This window comes from Symphalangus syndactylus, chromosome Y (assembly GCF_028878055.3).
Source record: "Symphalangus syndactylus isolate Jambi chromosome Y, NHGRI_mSymSyn1-v2.1_pri, whole genome shotgun sequence".
Taxonomy (NCBI): domain Eukaryota; kingdom Metazoa; phylum Chordata; class Mammalia; order Primates; family Hylobatidae; genus Symphalangus; species Symphalangus syndactylus.
Window position 1 is genome coordinate 19,589,297 of NC_072448.2, and position 18,986 is coordinate 19,608,282.

An 18,986-nucleotide genomic window follows, 5' to 3' on the forward strand; every position below is an offset into this window, starting at 1 on the left:
CACCCGCCCTGCCCCAATCCCCCAAAGCCACCGCCGCTGCCCTCGCCCCAGCGGGCAGCGCTGGTCCCTCTCTCTCTCCCCTCTGTTTCGGCAATATTCAGTACCAACAGCCTATCCTGCCTAATGAAGTGAGATGTTTCATGTGTTCCCTGTGGTTTAATGTCTCGCCACACTCAGGAGGACCACAATTCCAAAGGGCTCCCGTCTCCTGCGTGCCTGAATCCACCGCCACCTGGCACAAGGCACAAGCGGCATCTCAGAAGAGTTACCGCGAGAGGATGGAGCTGCAGGCCAGCCAGGGGCGGGGCGCCTCAGGACACGCAGGCAGCCTTCGCAACAACTGGCCGACGCCCACCGCCTTCGCAATGATTGGCCGCTGGAGGTAGGCGGGATTTCCGGGCACGTCTTCCGGCGTCCGTCCCTCTCAGGTTAGCGCCTGGCGTCGTTCGTGCGGTTGGCCCTGTGGTGTTCCGAAGCCGGATCCGTACGACCTGAGGGCCAGGCGAACCTCAGGCTCTTTGTCCGACTAAAAAGCGCCGTATTTGCTGTTGCTCTGGACAGCTCGGTCTCTCGGCAAGAATAGAAAGCAAAGGTTTGGGATTTTGTCTATACAAGGGGAGGGGTTTGCTATGTGTGGGTGTTGAATTACGGGAGGAGACAGTGGGGAGAGAACTCCTTAGTGCTATTAAGAAACTCATTTTCGTTGCACTCATTGATTTTTCTTGAGGATTCTACCTTTAACTACCTACTATGTCCGACTAGTTGTGGGAGATGGTGCTAAGGCGCCATTGTTTTCATGTGCACTTTTTGTTAAAGCGGGTTTTCTCTGTGAATGTGGTCATAATTCAAAATACAGGCAATAGACTTAACCACTGCGATTAAAAAGTTACACTTTTGGTTAGCACATGTCACGTGTCTGATTTGCTTGGAAGAAATTATCAAATTTGGACATAAATGGTGTAACTTTAGGGTATGTAGAAATATGGGGCCATAAATAATCTCAGTTTAGCCTTTAATTGTCTCCTTCGTTGTAGGGCAGTATTTGAAACATGTTTCATGTATCTTTGGCACCGTAAATAATTTAAACCGAATAAGTGGGTATAATCGAGATAAATGGAGTTAGGTAGCCTAAAACGGGAACAAAATTGATGCGCTTAAGTTATTCTGTTAACCTGGCACACTGACTTACTCCTGTAATCCTAGCATTTTGGGAAGTGGAGGTCGGAGGATGGCTTGAGGTCAGGAGTTTGAGACCAGCCTGGGTAACATAATGGACTCTTTCATTGCTATTTTCGCATCAGGGACTGGTTTAGCGGAAGACAATTTTTCCTCAAACAAGGGTTGCGCAGGGGAAGAAGGCGGCGAGGTGGACACGTTTGGGAGTGGGGGCTGGCGGCAGGTCCCCAAGGGGCACGTGGTGGGGCGGGTCTTCCGGTAGGAGCCATGTGACAGAGGACAGGTGGGGCAGTGGGGCTGCCACGGGGACAGGGAGGGGCAGCGAGGGAGTAGGGAGGATGGTTTCCGGATAAAACTGTACCACCTCAGGTCATCCTCAGGCGTAAGTTACATTCTCCACAGACAGGTATTACATGTCATCCTCCGGCATCACATTCAAGCCACAGAAAGGTACGGGTTGAAGACTAGGGTTTGAGGATCTTTGACCTATTGTATATTTCAACTCACTAAAAGATTGTAAAAATATTTAAAATATTCTCTCCCGAGAAGATTTTAAGTAGCTTGATTTAATCTTTTATCCAAATATCATGCTGAGTGTGGTGATTCAGCCTTGAAATCCCATCAGTTTGGTACTCCCAAGCCGGTAGAACACTTGAGCCCAAGATTTGGAGACTCGCTTGGGCAATCTGGGGAAACCCTTGTTTATTTTTAAAAACAGAAAAAATTGCACGGCTGTGGTAGAAAGCCCCTGTAATACTAGCCACTTGGGAAGCTGAGATGTGGGAAGATCAGTTGAGGCTGGGTGGAGGAGGCTGTGGTGAACAGTGCACTTTGGCGACAGGAGATAGGCATCTCAAGAAAGAAGATATTGCAAAACATCACACGGTAGCTCATAAATAGATAGTTTTCAAATAAAATTATTTAAATGGGGGTATTCTTCATATTGCAACTTAGGAAAATTATGATAGCTTTTCTTATCTAATTTTTAGAAATGAGGTTTTTGTCAGGTACAGACTAAAATGCAGCAGTTGTCCATGAAGTTAGTGCCCCTTTGCTCTGAGTGTTACGAATTTTACATATTTGAGGTAAGAAATACTAAAAATATGTCACGCTCGGGAAGGGAATTTTACTTGGATTTTCAACACAGTATGTAATAAGATTTTATATTTTTAGCTTATTTATTTTTACCTAAATATAGATAGTTTTTTACCATTACAGCACAATGGTAGAAGCAGATCGTCCTGGCAAGCTTTTCATTGGTGGCCTCAATAGAGAGACCGATGAGAAAATGCTTAAAGCAGTATTTGGGAAACATGGTCCCATATCAGAAGGTAACTCTTAAAACCGTGCGTGTGTGTGTGTGTATGTGTGTGTGTGTGTGTGTGTGTGTGTGTGTGTATTTTCATATGTATATTTCAACATGTATGTTTAAAATCTGTATGTTACGTATATATATATATATATATATATATATATGTTTTGAAAAGATATATTTTTTTCAAAGTTCATTGTATACCTACATTAAAATGCCTTATCTGTTTTAAACTCTTATTTTGTAGTACCTGTTTGATATTTGGAAAATTCTCATAGTACCAGGTTAAGGTTCTATGGAAAGGATAACCTACTATGTAGAAAGGAAAATGAGGAAAAGTAAATGTGTTGTGGAGTTCAGGAACAAACTGGAATAAAACAGACTGACTATAGGGGTGGCTCAGTATTAAGAACAATAATAGTGACGTGAAATGCAATTATTTTTTAGTTTGATGTAATAACTTTCAGATGGTTAGCACCTTGATGAGTCCGTTATATTAATGTAAAATGTTTTCATGTATTTGAGTTCTTTTGATAAAGGATCGAACCAGCAAATGCAGAGGCTTTGCATTTATTACTTTTGAGAACCCTGCAGATGCTAAGAATGCTGCCAAAGATATGAATGGAAAGGTAAGAGTCCCTTATTATGAATATTCTTACTCTGTTCTTCAATTAACAGTATTTCTGGGTCCTTTTAATATTACTAAACTTTCGAAGATAGTAGAATGTCATATGAAGCCATCCTCTTCTTTGTGCCATATACCTGCAAGTGTAGTTGGAAGGGTATTGGAATTAACATTATATAAATTAATTTATGGTAACCTTTTTCTATGTTTGTATTTCAGTATGAGTGTAAATAGATTTTAAAAGGTTTCGAAGAGCTTTAAAACTTATAAGGAACCCTCATGTAAATGATAGTAATAAGTCAATATTTATTACATGCTGTTAATTGAAGTACTTCCAATTCATGGAAATACTTTTAGAGCATAGACAAACTGTAGATTGATATCTAGACAGACTCACAAGAAGGAAAGATTCTTTCTTTCTTGAAGAATATATTTTCTGAAAATATATTCTTGAGAAAGTATATTTAAATAAGACCTTTACATTTAAGGAAATGTTAAGTAGTTGAGAATAGAAAATAATATGAGAACATTGAAGTCAGATAACAGAAGAAGTAACTGACATTTTTGCCGCATCCTTGCTTTTTCTCCTAAGGACACTTCTTTCCTGTCACCAGAGTGAGTTACGTAACATGAATACCTAATGACTCCTTTCTCCAGTGTGTTTGAGGACTTGTTTTGATTCAACCAATGGTCTCCTGTCCTGTTGAGTCTTAAATCTAGGGATTGTGTGTTTAGTAAAGCGTTAAACTTTCATGTAACTATATTAATTATTGAATTCCTTTACATTGTAGTCAAGATCATTTCCTTCTGTGCCCTTTAGTGCTTCTTTGCTTTATGACATTATCCCCATCATGCCCTGCATGGTGGCTCCTGCATGTAATCCCAGCACACTGGGCGGCCGAGAAGGGCAGGTCACAAGGTCAGGAGAACGAAACCATAATGGCCAACGTGGTGAAACCCTGTCTCTACTAAAATCCAAAAGAAAGGAAAATTAGCCACATCTGGTTGTGTGCGCCTATAGTTCCAGCTACTCAGTAGGCTGAGGCAGGGAGGCAGAGGTTGCAGTGAGCCGAGATCACGCCGATGCACTCCAGGCTGGCCACAGAGCAAGAATCCGTCTGAAAAGTAAATAAGTAAATAAAATGAAAAAGTTAACATTATCCCAATCTGTTTTTAGCTCCTGTTAGTCTTTACGCTGTCCCCAAAATGTTTTTTGGACTTCTTGAGAATTGTCCTTCCCCTCGTATGTCTCAGAAATAATAATTGATGCTTCAAAAACAATATAGATTTCATATTTTCTTCCTCATTGCATATTGTAGGTATTTTGTACTCACTGTACTATATATTAATATATTGATTGTGAAATTGTATATATTGCATATTTAAGTCTTCCTAATTGCTTTTATTTCTGTTACATCTAGCACACTTCCTGGCACATAGCAGAAAGTACATTTTTATTCACTCTTATAAATTAATATTTTAAGCTGTGGTAGAAACCGAAAGTTGCTTTTGGTTCATGGCTTTGTGGTAGGTATGGAGATAATTTTGACTTATGTATAGAAATCTATGATAATTTATTTTTTCCCTCAAGTTTTCAAGCAAAACAGCAGATAATTTGTGAAAAGTTTTTGTTCGTTTGTTTGTTTTTTAAGATGGAGACTCGCTGTGTCCCTAGGCTGGATCGGAGTGGGGCCGTCTTGGCTTACTGCAACCTCCGCCTCCCGGGTTCAAGCGATTCTCCTGCCTCTGCCTCTGAGTACCAGGGGCTACAGAGGCGCGCCACCACGCCCAGCTAATTTTTGTACTTTGAGTGGGGATAGGGTTTCACCCTGTTGGCCAGGATGGGCTGTATCTCTTCACCTCATAATCCACCTGCCTCAGCCTCCCAAAGTGTTGGGATTACAGGTGTGAGCCACCACACCCGGCCAATGTTATTTCTAAATTACTTCATCTCACATATTTTATTGTGTTAAATATGAATGTTGTATGCACATAAATGTTAAGATAGCCAGTAAAGGAGATTCTTAGAGTTTTCAGGTGGAATTAACAGTTAAGGAATTTTGGCTGACTTGAGAACACGGGGAAGGAAGCAGCCATGGGCAAATCTGGGGAAAATATTTTGAGCCCAGAAATAACGAAAGAAGTTTCAAGGTAGGAACAACTGGCGATGTGGCTTCAAGAGGTCTTGTCAGGGATTTAAGTCCTTCCTCCAAATAACAAAAGCCATGTAATTTTTAAATCTCGTTATTAGCTGAACTGCTTTCAAAAATTGCTGTGGCCTGTAGAAAAGATTACAGTGAAAAATGTTATTGTGAAGTTAATTAGGATATTTAAGCATTTCTGAGAAATTACATGAAGTACTATATTACGAATTGTTTTTTAGGGGCACATCTAAGGCAATATAAGAAATGAGTAAGGCAATATAAGAAATGAATAAGGCAAAAATCTTTAATGAGATCAAACAAGGATCACATTTACAGAAACATTTTTAGAGTAAATGTAGAATTGTAAATCATATGGGGACATTTTATGTAAGTGTTAGCAAATCCAACAAGAAACAACTTATAATGACTAATGTGACTAATCATTCTGAAAAAGTAAGCTCATTTTTTAAAAAGGACACAGGTTTCGTTGGGACAGTGAAACTTTAAATGAGTGATGTGAATACAAAGATGAAGTGGATTATATATTGTAAAAAACAGATGTGCCCCATTCCTCCATAGAATGTGTGATGGGTGAATCTTTTTTTAGGTTTGAGTTTTTTTTTTTTTTTTTTAATAATGGAGAAGTTTTCAAGGAATTTGAATAATTGAATTTGTGTTTGATCCCTTAATGGAAGGCATGTGCTCAGTAAATGTCTCAAATTTGGCATTGCGAAAGATGTGTTCATTTTAGGAGTAAAATAATTTCCTTTTGGAGAGAATACCTCAAATTGAACTATAGTTGATGCAAAAATGTTTGTAAAATGTGCTTACGTTAAATGTGCCAGTGGTAACTGATAGTACCGTTAATACTTGTAGTGTTTGGATGGAAAAGCAATAAAAGTAGAACAAGCCAAGAAACCATCTTTTCAAAGTGGTGGTAGGTGGAGACCACCAGCTTCCTCAAGAAACAGAAGCCCTTATGGAAGTCTGAGATCTGCAAGAGGAAGTAGTGAAGGAAGAAGAGGGTGGCTTCCCTCCCATGAAGGACACTTAGGTAATGTTTTAAAATATAAAGATGGAACCATAGGACTGAAAGAAAATAAGGTTGAAGATATCGAAATTTCTCAATTTTTTTATTTCCTTTATGGACAGAAAATTAACTTATTGATAAAAAGCAAAATTATTTGTGAGTACTAAAGGTGTATTATAAGAATGATTGAAGTAATATCTAAAATTTGTTTTAAAATTGTAATAAGTTTGCATTGAAGTAACACACAATTCAAACTGAGTTGTGTTTATGAATGCTGATTGCCTGTACTTAACCGGTTTTCTGCAGAACTCATTTATGTGGATTATATTTTAAGAGTTTTCTACTTTGGGGCCCAGAACTTCATATCAGTTGTATTATCAAAGGACGATGTAATACTTAAAACTTTCCAACAGGAAAAAGTAACTCAGTACTTAAGATTGATTTTGCAGTATTTGTTTCCTTGTGTATACACGTGCCAACATCTATGCAAATCTATTGCTTTGTAATTTTGATAGGGAGAGTTTGTACATTGGTCCGCCATAAAGCATTTTCAATTTAAGAAATGCAGAACTTTAATTTCTGAAAAGAGTCTGTGACTCTGGAAAGGTGTAAAAACGACTGCTTCACAGACACGTATGTACCTTTCTTTGCTGGAGGACGAGTCACTGAAAATGATATTTATTGAGTGATTTACCTAACAGAAATGAGGGGTCCATTTTGACATATAAAAGAAAAACAAACCATCTATTTAAAAAAAAAAGAAAGAAAGAAAAAGCTGTTGCATGGGCTGTGCGAGGTGGCTCACGCCTGTGACCTCAGCACCTGGGGCGTACAGGGCAGGTGGACCAGGAGGTCAGGACTTCCAGACCAGCCTGGCCAACATGGTGAAACCCTGTCTCTCCTAACGATACAAAAAAATGAGCCTGGTTTGGTGGTGTGCACCCGTAATCCCAGCTACTCGGGAGGCTGAGGCAGGAGAATCACGGGAACCTGGGAGGCAAAAGCTGCAGTGAGCCAAGTTTATGCCATTGCACTCCCGCCTGTGTGATAGGGCAACAGTCCATCTCAATAAATAAATAAATAAATAAAGCTGTTGGTTAACTTGTATTATCTATTAACCGACCTTCAAAACTCTAACAATTAACTTGGAGTTTTAATCACCAGATGTGTAATTAAGTGGAGATGTTTTTTCAAGTTGAAATTGCAGTGTTTGCTCCATTTTAAGATGCATAGCTTCATGGTTATTTTGTCTCCATTGATCTTGAGGGTGAGGTTCAATTATACTCTGCCACGTACGAGAATGTGTATATATATTCTAACCTGTAACATCACCTGGCAATTGGCATATATCTACGTTTTTGTAGATATATAAAATACTTTTATATTATTTAACATGCAATTCTTAAAGACTAAAAATTTAGCATAGTCTAATCTGAAAATTAGTGTCTCGTAAGGGAATTTTAAGCATTCTATATTGTGTTCACAGATTTTAGAGACGATGTATTTTCCTGATATGTCACTTCTTGGTATTGGAAATATTTGAGTTTCTTTGGATGGAATTTAGTTTATCTTTATGATATGCTTTGAATATTTTTCCTCATTACAGAATGATATAAACAGTCATTTATCATTTTTCTTTTAATATTTTTATGCATATTATATTCATATATTTTGCGGATAGATTTCTGCCCCCTGTTTTCCCACATCTCTGTCTCATACCAACATATTATGATACTTGAGTATGTTTCTAGATTTTCTACATGGACGTTTATTGCTTGAAGTGTAGTAATATCATGTAGGAATGCTAATTTTATTAGCTTAGACAAATGTGAATTTGTTATAAAATGTAGAAAATATTTGTAAACAACTAAAACTCAGCCATTTAAGAAACAGTGATGTTAGTTAACTAAAAAGATTTTGTTTGAAATACAGATGATGGTGGATACACTCCTGATGTCACGATGAGTTATGCCAGGGGACTCATTGCAGTGAAAAGAGGTCCCTCTTCAAGAAGTGGAGGTCCTCCTCCTAAAAAGTCTGCTCCTTGTGCTGTGGCAAGAAGCAATAGTTGGATGGGAAACCGAGGTAAATGCTACCGCTACCTGACAGAAAGACCATAGTTTTTGTATGAGTAAAAATGAGCTCTTTTACCTGAATGGTTAGCTTTAAATTCATAGAGCAAAAGAGAAGTGACACATACATGAGCGTAACTACTGATTGATAGCTTTTATTATAGTTTCTATCTCACTAGGTACATTTCAGATTTATGTTGAAGGAATACTTGAGCTCCCGATTGCAGACCAAAGAAGTGATTAGAGTGAGGCCAACATTCCTTTTAATCCTGTGTTTGGTAGAAAATTCCCCTTAATTTTTCTAAAAGTTCCTAGCAGTATTCTTTGATGGTAGACTTCTTCATGTAATTAATTCTTCCATTTCCTAGATCCCCTGGAATTGGTCCCCTGGTGTCCCATTCTAAAAATTGCTTGTTCAGTTACTTTGTTGGGTTGGAGTCTTGCCCTTACCAGGTGTGAGTGCACTGGTGAGATGATGGCATACTACAGCCTCAAATTTCTGGGCTCAAGAAATTCTCCTGTTTCAGCCTCCCGAGTTTCTGCAGCTACAGGCGTGCACCACCACACGTAGCTACGTTTTTTTCCTATGTTTTTGTAGAGAGAGGATCTGACTACGTTGTCAAAACTGTTGTTAAAGCCTGGGGCTCAAGCGGTCCAGCTGCCTCAGCCTTCCACACTCACTCACAGTGTGAGCCGCTGAGCCTGGCCATCCAGGTTCTGAGACCTCAGTAATGCGTATGTGCAAGGCATACTCACTGCTTATATGAAGATTCAAAAGAACCACAAGAGCATTTAGCAGACAAGGAGTCATTGGGCTGAAATATTATTTAAAAATAAATTTAAGGCTTGAAAGGTAGACATGTAGGAGTCCAAAATTCTTAAATTAAGTGGATATCACAGAAATGCAGAGTTGTGAAATACAGGTGTATGGAAGTCAATAATTGAGATTGTACCACGATGTTTAAGCATTAACCCAGGATCCTTAGTGTAAGATTTGAAATTGTTTGAGGAGAGCATTGAGAACTAAGCAACATGAGGTGAGCAGTAGCATTGAATAGAAGTAATATGTTTGAGAAGGCGAATTGTAAGACTGCAGACTGAGCAGAAGAAAACAAGACAGTAAAGACAAGTTCTTAGCAAGGAGGTTTAGGCAGAACAAATTAAAGTTCTTACTTAGTCCTCCATCCTAATATGGAGGAAATTAAAAACTGCCGTTTTCAATTTTACATTTCGTATGTAGAGTGTCGGTGAATGGAGGTATTTATTGGCTTCAGGATACCCAAGCCAACACATTTCCATTGGGAAATTAGCCAGTGAAGGTATCATATGTGAAACACTGACCTCTAAGGAATAGCAAGTGAAGAGTACCTTAAAGGAGAAAATTTTCTATTTTGAAATGGCAACAATGTTGTAATGACCCCTTTCATAGCATTGCTTATTGCAGTAAAAGCAAATCTTGGCCATCATTAGAAAATCTTCACTAGTCCATTTTAATTTGTCAACATTGAAGATAGAGCCAACCAGCTAGAGATGAGGGAGAACTTTTATGTAAACATTTAGCATATAGGCGTTCAAAGGTAGCTGTATTTATGTGTATGTGAGATGGACTGAATGATATTGGGAAATTCACTTTCTTCGGCTGAGAAAGGACAATGTATGTAAACTTTAAAATCAGTGAAGAGTTTGATGGTTTTACATGTTTTCCCTGTGTCATGAGTAGTCGTCAGTAATTCATATGAAAAGGCAAATAATAAGTAAGTAGTTATTAACCACTACAAATGAACTTCTACCTAAGAATTAATGTTCGGCTTCAGCTTCATTGGAAGAACTGGCCTTGTGGGAGCCTTTGGATTATCCAGAGCCATAAGAAGCATTCACAGTATCATGACTGTCTAGTAATTTAGGAAACAAAGAACGGAGTCACAGAAGAAATAATTTTAAAAAGTTATTTGAGAGAAGAGAAAATAGTGTTTCAGGTTTGGTGTTCTTTACATAATGTTCCATCATTTTAATGTTGAAGGTCCCATATCACGAAGAAGAGAGAATTATGGAGTTCCTCCACGCCGAGTAACAATCTCTTCCTGGAGAAATGGTCATATGTCACCGAGAGATGATGGTTATGCAACTAAGGATAGGTAAAGGAAAAATTAAAAAACACAGTTGATTTTTTTTTTTTACTGTTTTGATGAAATTCACGTAACAAAATTAAATATTATAAGGTAAACAGTTAAGTGGTGGTTAGTACATTCTGTGTCATGCAACAACTACTTCCATCAAGTTCCAAAACATTTTCATCACTCCAATTTGAAACTCCAGCTACCAGTTAGGCAGTCCCTTCCGTTTTCTCCCTTTCCTCAGCTGCTAGCAAACACCAATCTGTGTTCTGCCTCTGAACTTACCTGTTGTGGGTATTTAATGTTAACGTGCTCAAACACGACATGACTTTTTGTGTTTGTCTCCTTTCCTTTTGCGTGATGTCCTGAAGGTTCATTTACATCATAGCACTTCACTTCTTCCACAGGCTGTTAAGCCATTATTTGATCTGGGATGTTTCCACCCCAGTATTTCTATGCACCAATATGTGTTTGAGTACACTTATTCAATTCTGGGTGTATATGAGTGGAATTGCTTGGTCCTGTGATAATTATGTTTGTTTTCTTGAGGAACCACCACATTTCTCCATGGTAGCTGCATCGTTTTCCATTCCAACCAGCATTGTATCAGCGTTCCAATTTACCTACATCCTCTCAATCACTTGTTATTTCCTGCTTTTTAAAATTTACTGCCATTCCAGTCTGTGTGTGAAATATGTTACCTTGTTTTGGATTTGAAATGCATTTTCTGCACCCATTAACTCATCACGCACATGTACCCTAGAACTTAAAGTATAATAAAAAAAAAAGAAATGCACTTTCTGAATCACTGAATATGAATGTCCATCCCATGCGCTTTTTGAGCATTCATTTGCCTATTTTATTTGGAGAAATATCTGTTTAGATGTTTGGCCTTTTAATTTTCTTTAAGTTGTAAGTTAGTCATATATTGGATACTAGAAGTTGAAAATTTAAAATTTGTTGCTTAAACTTACGCGCACAGAAATCATCCAAGTTCCCGAGAAACTAGGGATTATTCTCCACCATCTAGAGGCGATGCATACCGTGATTATGGTCATTCTACTCGGGATGAGCATGCCTCCAGAGGATATAGGTACTGTAACTTTTTCTGGATTTGTCAAATAGATTTCTTAAATTGTTCATTCCAGCTAACATTGTATCAGGGCTCCAGTTGATCTACATCCTCTCAAACACTTGCTGTTTCCTGCTTTTTAAAATCTATTGCCCTTCGTGTGTGTGTGTGTGTGTGTGTGTGTGTGTGTGAAGTGTGGAAGCTCCTTTTGGATTTGAAATGCATTTTCTGAACCACTGATTATGAGTATCTTTTTCATGTGCCTCTTGGGCATTTGGGCATTTTGGGCATTTGGGCTTTTTGGGCATTTTATTTGGGGCAATATTTATTTAGATGTTTGGCAATGTAATTGTGTTTAAGTTGTAATTTAGTTATGTTTTGGACACTAGAAGTTGAAAATTTAAAATTTGTTGCTTAAACTTGTGCACACAGAAATCATGGAAGTTGCCGAGAAACCATGGATTATGCTCCACCACCTAAAGACGATGCATACCGTGATTATGGTCATTCTAGTTGGGATGAATATTCCTCCAGAGGATATAGGTAGTATAATGTTATCTGGATTTATGAAATAGATTTCTTAAATTGTTCGTTCTGACATTAAAAAACTTTTCTTTTTCAATTTAGTTATTGCGATGGCTACAGCGAGGCCCGTGGTAGAGATCACTCCGAACATGTAGGTGGAAGTTCTTATAGAGATGCATTTCAGAGATATGGTAAGGGTCCAGGATGGATTTGTAAATTACAGAATTTTATTTAATAGACCAGATTGTTATTTTAATGAAATTCTAAGGAAAATTATAAAGGACATATGCAACATGTTTAAGTATTGAGTATTCATAACAGTATAAAGCATAGGGAATGATATGAAGGTGAGAACTTCAGTTCACGTTAAGAAAATGTGACTCAACATTTACTTTAGAATGAAGGTTGTTAAGCTTCAAAATAATGCTCTTACACTTCTTTTAAATAAAACCTTCTGACCATTGAAGGCTTGATTAATATCCTGTCAACAAAGGCAGAGGAAAGCAGATATTTCCAAATAGTACTTTAATTCATGCTTTAATGATAGCAGTAAAAATGTTTAAACGTAGTCCAACATACTATTTTATCAACCCTGCAGGGGCCTCTCATGGTGCACCACCTGCACGAGGGCCTCGGATGTCTTATGATGGAAGCACCTGCCATGCATATGGTAATAAAGGAGATAGATATGGCAGAAGTCGGGAGAGTTACTCAAGGAGCTGTGGTGATTTTTATTACGGCGATCGTGAGCATGTTTGCGGAAAAGGCCGAAGGAATCTGCCTTCCTGCTCCTCGTGAAGCTTATGGTAGCTCAAGTTATGTGGCATGTACAGTAGATGGTGGGGAAAGTGGATCTGCAAAAGGAGACCTAAGTAGATATTAAAGCAAGTGTTCCAAATAATAGTTACTGCATGCCAAACCTTGTTTGCAAATCAGAAATTGAAATGTTATTTCTGCATCGTTACCTGCGTATTACTAAGAGAAACATATTGGTTTTGTGGAGAGAGGTAGATACTAACTTCCTCCATGAATGTTTTGAGGTATTCAAAGGAAAAGGAATTTTTTTCAAAGTGATTTCATACTTGTTGATGCTATTTGAAAAGTGTTTAGATGTAATATCTACCTTACAATTTTCACAATAAAATTTTACATGTAATGCGAAGTGCCTGGTGTTATTGGTTAGCGGCAAATGCTTAAAGCAAATTCAATAGGGGAGTAAATTGTGTAGTTCGTTGTACATTTCCCTTTGTTTCTTTGAACACAGATACAAAATTAAGCATCTGTTATGTCCCCCTTGCAGGCTGCTCAAGTTTTCTAATTAGGCTGTCTCTCTTTAAAAACTAACAAGGTTAAAATGTTTGAGAAGTCTTCAGAAAGACTACAAAACTGTCTGCCTCACCATAAAATGTTTATTTTTTAGAGGAATAGTACAGGTCAAAGGAAATAATTAGATGTCATTGATACTAAAGTTTAAGACATCCGGAACATTCTGGGTGTAGCATTCTGTGATTGAAGGAGGATAATGGTAATGAAACCTTTTTTTTTTTTTTACCTAAATCAGAAGTGAACCAGCCAAGTTTCTCAGATGCATAGCACAATGAATGATAAATGTTTGTAGTTTAAATAGTGGAAAGTAAGTGTTTCGTCTTGTGAGACACTCACATTAATTTTTTCTTGAACATTTTTACAATGGATGTTGTAAGTAATGGTTTAGCAATGCGTTCTTACAAATAGGAATAATCTAGAATGGTTGGCATATTATCAGTTTTTTTTTTTTTTTTGAGATGGAGTGTATCTTTGTTGCCCAAGCTGGGGTGCAGTGGCTCTGTCTTGGCTTATTGCAACCTCTGCCTTCTGGGTCCAAGCTATTCTCCTGCCTCAGCGTCCTGACTAAGTGGCATTAGATATGTGTACAGCACAGCTGGGCTAATTTTATGTATTTTTAGTGCAGACAGCATTTCACCTTGTTTGCCAGGCTGTTCTTAAAATCCCGATCCACCCTCCTCGGACTCCCGAAGTGCTAAGATTACAGGCATGAGCCACCACTCTCAGCCTATCAGATTTAATTGATGATAGCAATGGAAACACTTTAAACCTCATACTTTGGGGAAAGTGAAGTGTATAAAACATAAACAACAGCATAAAGTTTCCGACGGGATTGCTTGAAGTTTTAAGAAATCATTGAATGATAAAAATATTTGGATCTAAATAAGTACTAAATCAATTAATTTTCCTGATGATACAAAGGAAACAAGTGAAATACATCAAGTTCCAGAAGTTTTACAGTCCATAATTCTTACAATTAACAGACTAATCTGCAAGGAGAAAGTATTTTCTTGAAAAATTTTGACGGGATCATCAATTTTTATAGGGTAAGGGTACAAATAATTTTAAAGGGAGAAGTCACCAACTTTGATTTTCAAGTGAGGTATTCATGTTACGAAGTTGTGTTTTCATTCACCTGTAGCATTGTGAGGACGAAGTGAAAAGATAAATCTCCTTAGTCTTGTGTATCTTACTGTCCAGATGTGATGGCTCAGGTCTTCAATTCTAACACTTGGGGAGGCCGAGGCTTGCACACGACTTTAGGACAGGAGTTGAAGACCAGGCTGGCCAACACCGTGAAACCCCATCTCTACCAAAAATACAAAAATTAGCCGGGCATGGTGGCACGTGCCTGTAGTATGTTACAGTTAATTGGGAGGCTCAGGCAAGAGAATTGTTTGAACTTGGGAGCCTGAGGCTGCTGTGAGCTGATATTGCACCATGCACTCTAGCCTGGGTGACAGAGTGTGATGCCAACAAAGAAATAATTATATAAATCAACAAATATGTAAATAATAAATAGGATATCCTTCAGTTCAAGCACTTAGCCATTCCTTTTTCCTTTTTAGAGACAGGCTCCCACTCTGTTGTCCAGCCTAGACTGCAGTGGCACCATCGTAGCTCACTGCAGCCTTGAACCCCTGGGTTCAAATGTGCAAGCCTTCCCTTTCAGCCTCCCAAGTAGCTGGAATTACAGACACACACTAACCACCATGCCCAGCTTTTGTGTTTGTGTGTGTGTGGTAGGGATATGGATATATTGTTTGGATATATTGATTTGGATATATTGTTCGGGCTGGTCTCAAACTCTCAGGCTTAAATGATCCTCCTTCCCTGGCTTCCCAAAGTGTTGTGATTATAGCCGTGAGCCACTGAGTCTGGCATATCTTTCCTTGGTATGAGCGACATTCCACCTTTGCTCTTTTAATTATTTTGAGATGTACAATAAGTCATTATTAAGTGTAGTCATCCTGTGCCACTGAACACTAGATCTTATTCCTTCTAAGCAACTATGATTTAACACATCCCCATCCCCTCTTTGATCCCTCCCTTACCAGCGCACATTCCTTATATCAAAATATCGCATGTATGCCAAAAGTATCTACAACTTTTATGTACAAATTTTCATTCCCTTCCTCCCTCCCTCCCTTTCTTCCATCCGGTCTTTCATTCTTTTTATCTCTATATCTTTTTCTCTCATTGGTTTTTTTTTTTTTATAAGACAGAATCCTGCTCCGTCACCAAGGCTGGAGTGCAGTGGCATGATCTCAGCTCACTGCTCCCTCCCTATCCCGGATTCAAGCAATTGTCCAGTCACACCCTCCTAAGCAGCTGTGACTGCAATCATACGACACCAATACTGGCAATTTTTTTTTTTTTTTTTTTTGGATTTTCAGAAGAGACCAGGTTTCACAGCATTTGCTCAGGCTGGTCTTGAATTCCTGTCCTGTAGTGATCCACCCACCTCAGCCTCTCAAAACGCTGGGATCCAGACATGAGCCACCATGCCCACCCAGTTTGACGCATTTCTCTCTTCAGTGATCTCTCCTATTTTATTATTTTATTCTCTTTTTATTTCTGAGACAGCGTCTCGCTGTGGTGCCCAGGCTAGAGCACAGTGGGATGATGTCAGTTCACTGCAAACTCCATCACCAGGGTTCAACGGATTCTCCGGCATCAGCCTTCCAAGTAGCCGGGATAACATCCATGGGCTACCAAGCTTGGCTAGCTTTGGTATGATATTAGATGTGGCATCTTGCCACGTCTAATTTCATATCTGTTTTAAAGCTCAGTTGATAAGCAATATTATCTTTCTGGAATGCTTTATGTTTACAAAACAACTACAGCACTATTATTTAGCCTCCTCAGATAAAATATGGTAACACACAAAACATACACACACAGACAAAGACACAGTCAGTGATCAAAAAATCAGTGTAGGCCATGACCTAAAATGAAAGGTGTGCTGCTGCAGTTGCCTGGAATTAAACCAGACCGGAGTTGACTCATACCCAGCCGAGAGATGAGAACAGAGGCTTTCCAAGAACTCTATCCGATACATGTTAGGTTATTCTCCAGCCATAGCAAAGGGGCATTAAAGATCCGTTGTGCTTAGCAGAGTCTTGATGATTTGACTTTTCCTGGGTATTAGCATTCATGATGTTGGCCTTTACAGCTCTCTGCCGTTAAATCAGTAGGCAACTCAGTTTTCGTAGGAGTCTAAAGTGCTTTTCAGAATTATCTGAAACTTAGTGGCTTAAAACGCTAATTATAATTTACTGTCAGTCTCCGCAATCTCCCACAGTCTGTCAGCCAAATGATTGTGGTTCAGGGGCACTCAGGAGGATGCAATCTAGTGATGGCCAAGGATGGGCACATTGGCAGGTGTCCTCTCATGCCATGAGGTGCCATGGCTAGCATGACTCAAATAGCAGGGGCTGGACTGCTGAGATCCTCAGACATCTTTTTCCATTTCTATGAGTCTCTCCATTGGATGTGCCTTCTGCATAGTGTTGTCAGGGTGTTAGGCTTCGTGATGCACTGGTCGGGGGCTCCTAAGGGGTTTGTCCCCATGAGAGCAGGAGACTTAGGCAGAGCTGTGTCACCTTTTCTAAACTAGGCCAGAGGTGGCCCAGTATGCAGAAAATGCTTGCAGTGTTTTCTGTTTGCCGGAAGCAAGTATTGTGTTCAGTCCCATCAGTAATATTTTCAAATGGGTTTGAGAAAAATTTCAAAGTGTGTTTTAGACCACTGCAGTGGCCATGCCTAATAATTACTTATTTTTACAAGTGCTGGATGGTTTTTTCCCAAAATAATAGCAGATACAGACTTTTCCACTTGAAACCTACGTATCATAGCTCGGAACATTTGGCTATATGTTGAAATAACTCGAGCAAAAATTGATTTTGAAATGAGAGTTATAAATAAATAAAATACGTGAGATAAAGTCAGAAACATATGGATGAAATGCTTATAAAGAGATCAGCCTTAAAAATGTCAGTAGGTCTAATGTGCCACTATTTTGCTATTTCTGTGGATATTACTTGGATAAGAGGACAAGGACTCAGGGGTCTGCTGGTCAGTCTCTGCGCCTTGAAACAGCAGCTGGGGCACCAGGAGTAGCACTTCCAGCTAACACCATGTGGTGAGGACGAGGAGTCCATTCAAGTTAAGGAGGGTGTCAGCATATTGTGATCTGGAAGAGAGGTACACCTGGTACCGCAACCAGGATCAAGGTCCCCGGCACACACTGCAATCCCCCACGCCCAGCTGTGGCAGAGTGAATCCCTCAGCTGGTGCTGGGCTTCCAGGTGTGTTCGGAAAGCAGCTCCCTGGGCTGGGAAGGATCCCCCCATTCCCTTGCCCTGCGGGAGGGTGAGGCTTTGGCCCCCGCTCTGACTGTTCCAGCTCTTTTCCTTCCCGTTATCCCACTGCTGGCTAAGACGGCAGGATCGCGGAATGTAGAAGGGCCCTGGGTTGTTGACAGTGACTGTGGGTGGCCATGTACTAGGAGGAGAGTCCCCACTGAGCCTCGCAGGAGCTTGGCGGCTGGGAAGGAGCCGTCGTGCGGCACTGGCTGTTCCAGAGTCCGGGGTCCTGTCCCAGAGAAGGCCGGGGGGAGGTTGTAAGCCTGTGGATCTGCAATCTAGGTGGAAGAGCTGTATCTGCCATGGCTGACATCATCAGGGCAAGACACCCACTGGGTGGAGAGCTGGGCTTATGCATTTTACCCCTGTCCTGAAGAGACCCTGCGTGCCTGGTTCTCCTGGGACTGGTGATCCTAGGGAACCCCCAGTCTGGGTCCACTCATGACCATAAGCTTAGGATCTTGTGTGCCTTGCTTCCTATCTGCCCACGTGAGGCATCCTGGAGAGGATGCGGGGGGCAAAGCTCGTGTGCGCACGTGCAGCACTGGAATGGGGTGTCACCGGCCGTTCAGGCCGCTGCTCACCAGGCCCTCTCCTGAGTTCCCACCTGGCTAACTGATAAGTGTCCCCCCAGCCCAGGTTTCTCTTCCACCTACCGACCCATGCCCTCTTGGGGAGAATGCCAGCCTCCCTGGAGACTCAGGCCCCGTGGGACCCACATGCTGTACTCTCTCATGGGCCGGACACTCTGGTGCACAGGGATTCCTGAATAGCGAATCCCAAAGCCCTGCAGGTTTCACTGATTCTTACTTGAATGCCCTGACCGAACACACAGGAAGACACAGGCAGCTACTAGGTTTTATTTCCCTCTGGGTGTCATTTCAGGTTCATGACATCTCCCCTAGGTAGCTCGTGCCAGCCACCCTTGTCCTCCTCCCTCTGCCATTTGTGAGAAGCATGAGGACTCTTTGCTTCTCCCTAGCATGCAGGCTTCACGTGTCTTGAAGTTAGACTGACAAACCCGGCGGTGCCCTGCTTGCCAGCTTAAGAGCTAAGTTTGAGGCACACCTGTGGGTGGGAGTGTCGCCCCCCCCAAAACCAAGGTACACAAAGGCACACAGGCACAGGTGTGCACGTGCGTGCATCAGCTTAGACACACAGGCTGCACACGCAAACTGGAACGTGCCCATACCCACAATGTTACCAGAGAAAGTGGGTGTCTA

At 40.3% G+C, this 18,986-nt stretch overlaps 1 protein-coding gene across 1 annotated transcript; it reads left to right on the top strand.

Moving 5' to 3' along the window:
• Positions 1 to 251: 251 nt before the first annotated feature.
• LOC129476690 (RNA-binding motif protein, Y chromosome, family 1 member A1-like) lies at positions 252 to 12,953 on the top strand. The gene is made up of 10 exons (XM_055269568.2): positions 252 to 382; positions 2,395 to 2,507; positions 3,014 to 3,117; positions 6,134 to 6,311; positions 8,220 to 8,372; positions 10,380 to 10,494; positions 11,456 to 11,566; positions 11,978 to 12,088; positions 12,173 to 12,261; positions 12,669 to 12,953. The coding sequence occupies exons 1-10, from the start codon at positions 279 to 281 to the stop codon at positions 12,866 to 12,868; spliced, it is 1,278 nt and encodes a 425-aa protein (XP_055125543.1). The 5' UTR covers positions 252 to 278; the 3' UTR covers positions 12,869 to 12,953.
• The last annotated feature ends 6,033 nt before the right edge of the window (positions 12,954 to 18,986 follow it).